The sequence below is a fragment of the Haliaeetus albicilla genome, chromosome 25, assembly GCF_947461875.1.
Source record: "Haliaeetus albicilla chromosome 25, bHalAlb1.1, whole genome shotgun sequence".
In the NCBI taxonomy this organism is placed as follows: Eukaryota; Metazoa; Chordata; class Aves; order Accipitriformes; family Accipitridae; genus Haliaeetus; species Haliaeetus albicilla.
Window position 1 is genome coordinate 2,114,508 of NC_091507.1, and position 12,809 is coordinate 2,127,316.

Genomic DNA, 12,809 nt, shown 5'->3' on the forward strand with positions numbered 1-12,809 from the left:
AGCTGTCCCCAGTGATGAGACACGTCTGTATGTGCTGGCACAGATGAGCAGAGGAGACACACGGCCTTCTGTCGCAGCAGCTGGGAGTCTGGCACCTAAAATGGTGCTAGAAACCCTTGTTTAGGCAACTGAACCCTGTTCGGGCTGCCTTGGCAATCTTCCTGAAATAACATGCAGGTGAATGTGGTGCCTGTCGTGGAGGAGCTGAAGATGAATGGGTTCTTGCTGATGGGGGTAAAAAAAACCCACCAACAAAGCCCAAATATGCCGATTCAAGGGAAGGTGCTTTAAACGGCTGCACTTCAAGAAATTAAAAGGTTTTTAGGCAGCAGTGAAACTGCTCTGAACAGGTCTTGGGTAAGATCAATCTGCCAGTGATGGATTAGCCCCAGTGAAAATACTGGTCTTTGCTCCTTTCCTTTAGATTGGAGGGAAAATGCCACTTCAGTCACACGTCTCCCTTCAGTACTGGCGTACGGCTCCCCGCTGCTGGGTGGCATTGGCTACTGAGCTGACATAAACTCTCTGTTTCTTTGACAAGCCACGTCATTTCTTGGGTGCCCTTGGGTACTTCTACTTTGCCTGCTCTGTCGGTGTCCGAATGGACATCGCTAGGAGAGCACCTCTGTGGCGGTCCTTGTGGCGTCCACCTCTTCTCCCAGGGTCTCCGTGTACGACATGATCTCCATTCCCCATTTTAAGCTTTAATCTGGCACTTGAGCAACAAGGGAAGAGTCAGCGTGGGATATTCGCTGTGGTGCTGGAGCCAAGACATCCCCAGAACACCTGCAAGATTAATGAGCCTTTCAAAACGCCTAAAACAATTTTTTCCCAGGAAGCAAAAGTACCATCTTTTTCTTTAGTAAGAGAAACTTAGCAATGGTTGTTTAACATGAGCTTAGCTGTAGGCACTCTTCCAGGCTGGGTGGGCGTTGTTTGCTTTATGGGAATCTTTTTTTTTTTTTTTTTTTCTTAATGTGCTTCCCCCAGATGCTGGGAGGTGTTTCAGCTGTTTTGTGAGTGCGTGAGGGCCTGCGAATGCGGAGTATCTCACTGAAACAGCCTGCTCCCTTACTGAAGCAAGCTTAAGTTTTGAAAATGGTGTGGTGGGGACTCAACTGGGGAAATAACCTGCATGAAAGCTGCTGCAGGGCAAAGGACTTGTGCAGTTGTGGTTCACGTTTCTTACCGCTCCTCTAGTTTTATAGTTGGGTAAACGTCTGGGAAGATCTTGGCAGCTTCAGTTATCTTTGAAATGGAGAATTTACCTTCTGAATCTTAGATCTGCCAGGCTGAAATCCCCACGCTCAGTGTTTTTGGTCCTCAGCTCTAGGGAGAGAGGTTGTGTTTCTGTTTGCTTCTTTGTAGCTAGGGAGGAGTCAACTGGGGAAGCAATCGGTAGCGGTGGCTGAAATCCAGTGTGGCAAAAGTCTTGCTCTCCCGATGAGTGCTGAAGGCTGATGGAGAGTGAGGTGAGTTACAGCCGCCAGAAGGGTGGAGCTAAGAGTCTCAACTCCAGTCTTCCAGGTAAGATACTTGCCCTTGATTACAGTAAAATCAGCTTTTAAAATGGTATCAGCCAAATACAGGTGGGTCTGGAGAATGGTTGAATCTAGGAAGCCCAGGTGTCCTTACAGAAGGTTTCACAGAACTGCTGAAGTAGCCCACAGGACCGAAGTGCTTAGGTGCTTTTGGACCTCCCTCAGGGAGCCTGTCTGGACCTTCAGGTATTTTAATATCTTTGGCAGTCTGCCCATCAGTTCTTCTGTTTTACTTCTTTGGCTTGAGTTTGTCCAAAATAATCACCTGAGCTGGCACCTACTGGAGCAGCAACTCTTTCATGTTGACCCTACTAAGTGTTTCTCTAAGAAGGCAAAAACAGGTGAAGCAAGGGGAGGGAGGTCAGGGTGAGGGCAAAAAGGAGGAATGTCTTCAGGCACGTTGAACAGTGAGTTTTTGATACGTCAGCTGAGAGTTAAAGCTGCGGTTCGGACCAGAGGCTGCCCTTGCTGGTGCAGCGTGTTTGCACTTTGAGCTCTGCGTGTCAATGAGCCCTTCCACATGCTCGGGCTGCGCAAAAGTCCCAAGGGTTATTTTGGATAGTAAAACACTAGAACAAGTCTCCAGGAGGAATAATGCCAAAGCTTATATCAATACTGCTTAGCTATTCCTTACGTGAGAAGTCTCTTTTTAAATCACCTACTTAATTTTTTTCTGTAGAAGCAGCTTACAGTTAAAAAATATGCATAATGAAGGATTCCCATATCAACCTGTTCAAAGTAAGGTCTTTTCCAACGTATAAATTAGGTATTTTTCTTCTGCTGCAGTTTCCCCTGTTTCGTGGGCCAAAAGTAAAACAGAGAAGACATAAATTAAAATAAACAAACTTTTCCCTGACCATTGTCCAAAAGCAATAAAAGCTGGACAAGAGCGAGTCTGTCATCCCACTGTCTGATGGGGCAGCGGCGTTCTTCCCTTGCAGGTCTGACTCCTTGCTCTCACACAGCAGCCCCGAGATGGGCGCTTGCAATAAGCATGGATGTAGTGATTCATATTTCATAGATTGCACTGTCTGAAAACGATGCCTTCAGAACACCCGTGAGCTTAATGAGCCTTGCAGAGGCTGAGAATGATATAGATGGGTAGTGTGTGTATTTCAGTAAATTCGAAGAAGGTAAGTTAGGTAAGACCTGTAAAAGACCGTTTAGATCATCTGTCCTCGCATGAAACAGGTTTGATTCCTGCAGTGGGAATGCTAATTTTTTTTTTCTACAAGAAGTGCCAGTTTGGGCCTGAGATTTGAAGAAAAAAGGGGGTTGTGTTTACTGCTGTCTGTTCTTAGAGTCTTCTCTCTGTCACTTAACAGCACCCGGAAAAGAGAAATCTTGCCTTGGTAAATTAGCCTTTTCTGCAATTTGAACGTCATGTTTTCTTTAGTGAAAGGAAAAAATTCACTGTTTCTGTTGATGAACGTTGGTAACCTCTGCAAGGGTTTGTTTGTTTTTTTTTTTTTTTTTTTTTGTTAATCGTGTTAGAAGAAAATGTGCTTGATTTTAAACTTATGCTTACTGGGTTTTTGCTGGAGTATTAGGAGCAGCTTATTACCGTTACTCATACAGTACCACAGAGATACTTGATGCTTTGTGGATTTAAAAAGGGGTCTGCTCATGGTGCTCCCAGGCTGTGAGATGCTTGTTCTTGGTGCACACCAGTTCTCCTGGTCTCTCTGCGCCTGTTCCAGCACAGGAAGCATGAGCAAGGACTTGTAGTTCTGTGCTACACAAGAATATGGAAGTATCTAATGAAGTTTAAGGATGGCAGACTTAAAATTGATAATGGACAATAAATACCTTCTCAGAAGCGGGGAACTGGCTGTATGGCAGTGCTCAAAACCAAGTATCTTGTATATGTATCACGAGTATCTGGAGAAGTTGTAATGAATGCTGATAACCAGCATTATTAGCTGGTTAGCTAATAATTAGCTAACCAGAAAGGAGCTCCAGAAAGGAGCTACTTGTTCTTTGAGTAGCTCTTAAATAGTAGAGATTGGGTGAGATTTACTGAATGAATCGGAGTACCCCAGATCTCACTGCATTTCACTTGAAGCATCTCATGCTAGCCGCTGTGAAGCATGAGCGCGGTGATCCTGCTGGATTTCAGGTCTCATCCTTTCTGGCAGCCCTGATGGCTGTGGTCTCCAAAGGTCACGTCTTCTCCATCACAGATACTATGCTGGCTAAGGAGGCTTATTTATCGATTTACAACTCTGGGAGAGGGGGATGCGAATGCAGGGGAGGAGGTTACTGATCTGGCTAGAGTAAAGTACCCTCACATGAAGTTTTCTTGCTATCATGACAAGTTCATTTTCAGTATAAGTTAATTTCACAACTACTGATTTGGAGAGGACAAAAAGGCAAACTTAAGGAAGGTTGAACCTGAAAGGAAGTTTTCTGTGGAAAAGCTTTAAGAGGTTTGTGGGAGGAAAATAAAGGATTTTCTCTATTTGAGCTCATCGCTTACTTAGTCTGTTTAATGCACTTAATCCAAAAGTGTGGTGAGTGAGCATTTATTGTAATTCATGACAGAGGTTTTAGCATTGTGTCATGCTTTGTAAATTAGCAAAATTTAAGATGAACAGGAATAGGTAAGGATAGAGCTTCAACAAAGACTTCCAAGTGATTTAACACGCAGCCTTTTTATTTTAGTGCTTCTATTAAAGTAGAGAGAGTAATTTGTCACATGCTTCAAACTTACCCTTGAAAGATTAAATGTTTTATCTTATTGTACTGTTGCCACTGACCCTTGGCTGCTGGTGTGGGTGACAGATGTGAGAAGTAAAGTTATCTTACTGTAGGAATAAGACTTATTCTCACTGGCTTATTCTCACAGAAGGGAGAAGGAGGTAAATTCCATTTTTGCTTCTGAGCTATTAATGTATTCCTGCATTCCTCACTGCTTCCCCCTAGCTGTCAGTCATGCTGTAACATATGAAAATGTACATCCTAGCATGCATAAGCTATTCAGAATAGAGATTTTTTAAAAATACAGTAGGTGGCAGAAAGTAAAATTGGCATTTGCTTCCATTGACATAAAGTTCTTTTTCTGACAAAGATCCATGGTGGTTTAGGTATTAATGGTATTATGCACACTTGGTATTGGGTAATCTTCAGTACTGGGGAAGCGGGCTGAATGTAAAGTATTGAGTTCTCCTCTTGCATTTATTTGTGAATTGGGAGTAATGCTGCCAACACCAGGCTCCCGTGTATGTGTAATAATCTCCTGATTTACATAAGATGGCTGCATTTAAGATGTTACCTAGTGCTTTTTCTTTCCTTGGGTCTCTTGCAACTTTCTTTTTGTTAAAACAATTCCTCCACACATGCTCCCTGAGCTGTGGTGCTGAAGCCAATGGAGATAGTGGTTCTGTGGTTGAACATGCAGTGTAATTTCTACCACATATTCACTAGACAGGTGTCCAACATGCCAGGATTTCTAAAAATGCATTACACAATTACAGGAAGTAAGTGATGAGAAGAAAATGGTGCCCATTGCTTCATCTTTCAGAACAGCAAGACAGATTTATGGGAGGGGAAGAAACAAAACTTCTAAGGAAAAGAGAGTGGGAACTAACTCAGAAAACAGCTGTGGGAGCCTGGAGGTTTATCTCCCTGAAATGGAGAGCTTTTCAAACCTCCTTTCAGGTTTTCTTTGTTCCTTTGTTTCTTGTTCCATACTGGCCTTGACTATGAGATCAATGGTTCGTACCTGAGACACATGGAGGCACAAATTCAACCTAGGAGGAGTTTGGGACGTTAGAGGACAGGCTGGTTTTCTGTCCAGGAGGTGTGGACACTCTTTCCTTACATCATGTTTTCAGTGCTTCGTTTTGAGGGATGTGTTTGTGTCAGCTTTTCAAGTCTGGGCTTCAAGAGCTGATGTGTAACCTTCTTAGAGCAAGCCCTAGGAGCTTTCAGGACAGCTACCTGATCCCATTGCATTGTCTTTTGTCATTTCCAAAGCACAGATTTTGTCATTCCACTCCATCTTGACCTTAGTAGGATGAGTTAGAGTCTGAGAATTGCCTTTTTCTTTTTTTTTTTTTTTTGTTAAAGACTGCTTTCCATTAATTCTGCATTACCTTGCTTTTCTAAGTTTAAATCTTAAAGCCATACTTAAAAGTCCCAAAGAAGATTTAGCCACACAATTGCCGTTTGACATGGGAAATTGAATGGCTATGCTCCTGCATATATGCAATAGCTTGTACACTGCTGGGTAAATTGTATAATTGTTCTTCATACATTAAGCAACCAATTGCCGATTTGTGTACATATGTAGGTTCATCCTTTACCAATTTCCTGTGACTGATAGTTTCCAGGAGATTAAAAGAATAGCCGGTTCCTGTTTTTTCTCTTCTCTTTATTTTTGTCCTTTAGCAAGAATATTTGTGTGTGTGTGTGTTTTTAATAGCATTCATTCCCTAGAGAATAATCTCAGTCCTTGTTTTAGCTGGCCTCCTTCTGAGAGTGTGTTAAATCTGTAGCCAAGATCAGAGGCAGCTCTGGGCAAATCATTGGGCTGTTATTAACCTGCCTCCATGGCAACTGCTGCTCGCCAGCCTGAGGACAAAAAATGTTTTTATTCTGCTGAGTTGCACAAAAGGTTCTAGTGATGCCTTGCACAAAATGGCCATTGAAAGGGGAGATGCAGTGATGTGTGTTTGTGCTGTACAGTTTCATATTTAAATCATTTTACACTGTTTTGTTGGAAGTGGGATATACAGCTGAGAAGTTCAGCGTGTTGGCCATATGGAAAGTAAAACTAGCAGAAAATTGGAACTAAACTTATTTTAATACTACTTATTTTTGTCAGCCTGAGTTCGCAGGCCTTCAGCCTGCAGTTGTCATCACTGCATTAGCAAGTTATTTTGTGAACATGAGCTAGGCAAACATCATCATGGGTTTTCAGTTGTACTGTATGAAGATACTTGCTGACTTGGGGTTACAGAGAGAGACCATAAAGCAGGTTTCCTGGAAAGCTTTCATTTTTTTCAGAAATCCTCCGATTTGTTTCAGTTCTTGTTTGGGAAGATTGGTAAGTGTATCTTAGTGCTTGATGAGCTTCAAATTTTAGCTGGTTTTGAAAGCTGCTCTTGGCAGTACTGTTTTAGGCTTGCTTTAAAACAAAATTATAAAACCGGCTATATTGCTCAGGCTGGGCATGGATTTAAGCTGCTCATAAGGAGTGTTCGCAGTGGGATCCGTGGGGGGTCTGGCAGCCCCAGCACTGTGGTGAGGTTGTGTCCCGCAGTTAGTTACCCTCTGGCAGGAGGCTGTGCAGCTCTGCTGTCAGTTTGGGTGCAGAATGAGTATGTATGGATGGGTGCTGCCTCTCGGAAACGTGCTGGTTTGGGATGCTTCCTGCACTCGCAGGTTGGCAGCGCGCTGTTTCCCTGCGCATTGAAGTCTCTCTGCTGCCTGCTTTAGTCTTGCCGTGAAGGTGAGTAGTTTCTGCAGTTCCACGTTCGGGCAGTTTTCTCTGTCTCGTTCAAAGTAGCGCGGTTGCTTTAGACACCTCTTAGGGCGTACCTTGGCCGTGGTCTGCACTGGTAAAATGAAGGCCACCCAAATATTGTGATGGCTTTTTACTTGGGCTGTAGAGGAAGATGTAAAGAATATCTCCACAAAGATGCTATGTGCAGCTGCCAGTTGCTGGAAGGTGAGAGGGGGTTGGCTTGTGTTCTAGTGTCTGTGGATTAGTGGCAGATATTGTCATGTGTTCGGGTAAGAGATCTGACAAACTCCAGGGCGAATGTTCCGCCAGTGGCCTGGAAAGCCGGCTGGGCAGCGTGGGGTACTGGGAGGACAAGTGCCTGGTTCGGGGGTGTTAATCATCAGTCCTGAGTACATGCCAATTTTTAGTTTTGTCAAGCAGGCTGCTCCCATTTTCTGAAACCAGCAGCTTTTCTTTTGGACCTTGTCAGTCCATTGGCTTTGCTTCCAGCTGTTTTTATGTCCTATCTTTGATGGGATCCTTCTGCGAAGCAATCTGTGGATCAGCGCGATTAGGTGATCAGCCTGCTCCACACCAAGCAATGATCTAGCGTTAAGTCACCTTCCCCTTCAGGAGTGCAGCCCGAAAGGCTGCTTGTTTTAGGTGGCTGTGACCGCATGTGTGTTGAGCGTTGCCTGCTGGATCAGAGCGTGGTTACTCTTGGATAATCCTTCACTGCAAATCCGGCACCAGGTGCAAGCGTTTCTTGGATTAACTCTCGGAGGTTTGGGCCCGACCCGGCAGCAGATGCTGCAGAGGCGAGCCAGCCTCACGTGTACAACTGCCATTGCGCCTGGTGTGCGGCTTGTGAGCTGCAGATTCCCCGAAGCAGAGGCTCGCTCTGCAAGGTCTGGTGTCTGAACTTGACTCCTGACCTCTGTGTTAAGACGAAAACCAGAGGTGATTTCCTCTGATAGCGTGAATTTGGGTTTTGTTTGCCCTGTCACTGCTAAGCTGCAGTGTTTGTTCCTTCGGCAGTGTTCTTGTCGTGAAGGTAGTTCCTACTGAGTAGACTCCAGCTGTGGGCTTGACTGTAAAAGCTTCCCAGGCTCGTTTCTGTACAATTAAATCTTGTCTGCAGTTAGCAAAGTGGCGTTTCATAAGTCATTTCAGTGGTGATAGCTGCTTAAGCCTGACTAGGACGCTTGCTAGTGACTCTCTAAAACAAGAGTTTCCCACTTACGAAATGGGAAAGGTTTCAATTATCAGATGCGTATTATTCCCCAGTGCTTCATGGAAGTGCCTGCTCTGCAACTCATTCATTAGCAGGAAAGGGAGGGGGATAAAAATAAACTTGCCTTGTGTGGCGGATGGAGACTTGCTGATCTTTGTGAGGAATTTTGGGGGTGCGAAGATGTGATGTGGTGTACGTACTTGCCAGCTGTCTCCCTGCCTTCAAACGCTTTGTCCACTTAGCACCTTCCTGTAGAAGCAGCGGGCTGTTCCTGCGACATCCAACGCTGGTCGCTCCATTAAGCGTTGTCTTAATGGCTTGTGTTTTGCACAGTTGTATGAAATGCACATTAATGGAGACAGCTTAATGCCATCACCCTGAAGTAATGAATTGGTATGGATTGCCATTACCATTATAGCGCAGTTAAAAGCTGTGTTTGTTGCCGATTTACATTTCCCAGCTCTGCAAGCAGATGGGTTTTCAGGCCACGCGGCGGGGAGGAACCTGGCAATTCAGCTGCAACCTCCTTATTACAGTGTTTGTAGAACAGCAGTTTGGGGGGGGTGTTTTGTTAACTCAGACTGCTTAAACAATACATTTCATTAAAACTGATTATGCTACTGCAGACTGTATTCAGGGATCACTGTAAATCCAGTGTATCCTATAAAACTGGAAATGTATTGTCCGTGTAGTACAGCTTCATCTCACTGCACTTGATCAAAATTGCTACTCTTTGGCCCCCATTCAGGTTTTCTGTTGTTAAACTATCTGTATCCCTATAATCTCATACGGATTTATACAAAAAGATACTCGGGAGCCATGGGAGAGCATAGGGTAGTTAAGTTTTGCAGACCTGAATGTGTCCCTCTTCCAATGACAGTGCAAAGTATCTCTTACTTTTCCAAAAGGCTTCATTGTCTTGAGTATTTGCTTCTCTGGCTTCCTGAATGGTGCCCCCGTAGCTGGTGCTCCTGCCATTGAAACGTGGTTAGCTCTGTATGAGCAGCTGAATCACAATGAATCACTTCAGACAAGTGATTTTTTTTCTTTTTCCATTTCATAGGCTGTCTCATTGATCTCCTCTTGATCCTGTAAAGATAGGAGCACTCAGCCCACTTTCTGGGCTTTGAGTCCATACCAACAGATCCGTAGGTCACTGCTTTAGAGGGTGATGCTGTCTTGCACTACTTATAGATTTTTGCTTAGCATGTCAATGCCTGGGCATTTTAGTCCCTGTGGCTTTTACCAAGTGGAGGACAGATATTCTTTTCCTCATAATTTGCTTTTTGCTCATAACGTTTCTTTTGCTTTCTCTCTTCTGCTTAGGTTGCTTTGAATGTTGCATTAAGTGCCTAGGAGGAGTGCCATATGCTTCGCTTGTGGCAACCATTCTCTGCTTCTCGGGGGTAGCGTTGTTTTGTGGCTGTGGCCACGTGGCGCTCACGGGAACCGTGACTATCCTCGAGCAGCACTTCTCCACGACTGCCAGTGACCATGCTTTGCTGAGTGAAGTGTAAGTATGCCTCCGATTTCCATTAATCCTCGTAACACCCTCACGCTAAATGAGTAGAGGTGGATTAAAACCTCAGTCTCCATCCTTGAGTATTAGGTTGCTTGTTTGTCCAACAGCACTCGGTGGTTTTTTGGTGTTCACGCACAAAGAACCAGAGTGTGTATCCTGCTTAACCTGTTTATGTTGTGATACTGTTTAATATCTTCATCAGTGCCATAGACAGCAGGACCGAATGAACCCTCAGCAGGTTCGCGGATGACACCAAGCTGAGTGATGCAGTCAGTTCACTTGAGGGAAGGGACGTGACCCAGAGGGACCTTACAGCTTTGAGGAGTGGGCCCCTGCAAACCTCATGAGGTTCAATAAGGCCAAGCGCAAGGTCCTGCGCCTGGGTCGGGGCAATCCCCAGTATCAATACAGGCTGGGGGATGAAGGGACTTGAGAGCAGCCCTGCCGAGAAGGACTTGGGGGTACTGGTGGGTGAAAAACTGGACATGAGCCGGCAATGTGTGCTCACAGCCCAGAAAGCCAACTGTATCCTGGGCTGCATCACAAGAAACGTGGCCAGCAGGTCATGGGAGGCGATTCTGCCCATTTACTCTGTTCTGGTGAGACCCCACCTGCAGTTCTGCGTCCAGCTCTGGGGTCCTCAGCACAGGAGAGACAGGGACCTGTTGGAGCGGGTCCAGAGGAGGGACACAAAAACGATCAGAGGGCTGGAACACCTCTGCTATGGAGAAAGGCTGAGAGAGTTGGGGTTGTTCAGCCTGGAGAAAAGGGTCTGGGGAGACCTTACAGCAGCCTTCCAGTACCTAAAGGGGGCTTAAAAGAAAGGTCGAGAGAGACTTTTTACTGGGGCCTGTAGTGACAGGACAAGGGGCAACTGTTTTACTCTGAAAGAGGGTAGATTTAGTGTTTGTTGGTGACACAAAGTTTGAAGGATGACAGGAATAACAGGGAAGTGTTGTTCTTTCCATCCCCCCCTCAGAAGAAGGTGGACCGGTATAGTACAAACGGGGAAAAAAGAGAGAGAAAAGACTGGAAAGAGCTTGAATGTTTGTCCCTGCAACCGTAGCCTTTGGAAATAACCACCGGTGAAATATTTGGGGCTTTTGTGTTCTGGAGGCTTCTCCACAAAAACAGAGGAAGGCCTGGAGGCCTGCGTCAGGTCCCGGGCTCAGTGCCCAGCCGCACCGGCGTGAGCCTCGCGTTCTTGACGCTGAGGGGCGCGCGGGTCCCAGGCTCTGTGCTGCTGGTCTGAGCGCGCTGGGCGTCACGCAGCCCCTCCAGCTGAACTGCCAGGCTTTGAAAAGGCTCGTGCCCGGCGGCAGCGAGGAATTTTGCGCGAGCTGTGATTCATGACGACGGCACAGCGCCGTCGGGATGCCGACTGGGTCTGGGTTCGGACTCTTGCCCGTCGCTCGGCCCCTGGAGACATCTCCATCCTGGGGGCGGCGTGAGGAAGGGCAGCCAAAACCCTCCCGTTTTTTCTTTGCTTTCCTCACCACCTCCCTTTACGGGCTTGCAGACAAAGACCTGCCAGTTCACGTGCGCAGCCATCCCCAGGGATTGCAGATGCCAGTCCTGCAGCCCCTTTTCAGGGCTTCTGCCCCTTTTCAGGGCTTCTGCCCCGTTTCGGGATCCTCTGTGCCCAGACTTGCCGCATGGCTGTGGGACTGGCCCCCACCAGGGTCCCCCACCCCAGGGCCGCCCACCATCGCACCCCGGCTGCGGCTCGGCACGGCGTCCCCAGCTCCAGCGCACGAGCCACGAGGACCCTGCAGCTAGCCACAGAATTTGGCGAGAAACTGCGAGCGGCTATTCTTCAGCAGCCGAGTAACAAAAAAACCCTGTTCTTCTGTCAGTCTTTGTTTGAGGAAAACAGAAGAAATTGCCAAAGCAGCTGTAACAAGCAGCAAGTTTTAAATTTTGGAGAATTGTTGACAACGTTTCTTGTCAAGTCAGCATCAGCAGCTGGGGAAACACATAATTCCTACCAAAGCAGCTGAGGTCTCGGACTCTGTGGAGGCCAAACAAGAAAGGCAAGGGAGAAGAGGTGCTAGAAAGGGGCAAAATAATTTAAGGCCACAGAGACATTAAATGAAAAATATGCTAGTAAGGCACCCTTTGGAACAGATTTTTTTTAACCGGGTTTCGTATTACTGATTTCTGGTAACATGCATTGAGTCTCTCCTAGGCTATTGATGATGATGAAATGAATTCTTCTATACTCTCTCAAATCATGACTTAATTTTCTTGTGCTTCACAGCACAGGTGCAACAGATTGATCCTGTTATTTTTAATCAGTTTGGAAAACAAACATAACACTTCCCACATCAAATTTTAAATGAGCAATATTGTATTTTGATACAAGGGACATGGTACTGTCTGGATAACATTTAACTGTATCGATGGTAGTCATCAATTTTCTTTAAATTAAGCTAGAACATGCAGATTCTCCCTAGCGATCTCTGCTAGCCGCTACTTAGTGGAGACTGGTAAGAATTGAAAAAAACATCTGAGGAAAAATATATTTATCCTTAGAAAACTGGCACTATGGATGTATAAAATTAACCTCTCTGTTCTGTGAGTAGCTTCATCCAAAATATCATCTCAACAATCAAACTAAGAAGGCATAATTTCTGGAGAAGTTGTGCTAATAACAAAGTATGACTTTTGGAGACCAGAAGAAGTATTGTATGGAAGATCTGGCATTCTGGTCTTCCAAAACAATTAGCTTCAGATACTGAATCTGATTGATAGTATTGAGAAATTATTCTTTCCATTTACCTATTCTAGCCAGAGTAAAAATACCATACAAGTGTCATTGCAGATGGTAGATTTTTAAGGAATCGAGAACTTTCTTAAATAATATCTGAGGGGAGTGCTTATACCGTGTGCCCTGAGATCATCTTCCTCTGGATGGTTCCATAGTACCTCAAATGAAAGCATTTCCTAAATATTTCTTTTATTTTTTAAAAATTGAATTACACTTTGGGGAGCTCAACACTGCCATGACTTAAGGCACTGAAACTACCTGCTCACTTGGAAGTACCATCCTAGGCTGCAGAG

The 12,809-nt window shown here is 45.3% G+C and overlaps 1 protein-coding gene across 8 annotated transcripts in view; it reads left to right on the plus strand.

Annotated features, from left to right (window-relative positions):
* Positions 1–12,809, plus strand: part of GPM6B (glycoprotein M6B) — a 111,893-nt gene that overhangs the window by 88,370 nt on the left and 10,714 nt on the right. For 7 of the 8 annotated variants that reach the window (XM_069770377.1, XM_069770381.1, XM_069770382.1 and 4 more), the window contains one exon: positions 9,551–9,737. In XM_069770377.1, the coding sequence (XP_069626478.1) occupies positions 9,551–9,737 (187 nt within the window). Of the gene's footprint in view, positions 1–1,445; positions 1,528–9,550; positions 9,738–12,809 lie in introns of those variants that run through there. The other variant, XM_069770379.1, reaches the window with a different exon arrangement.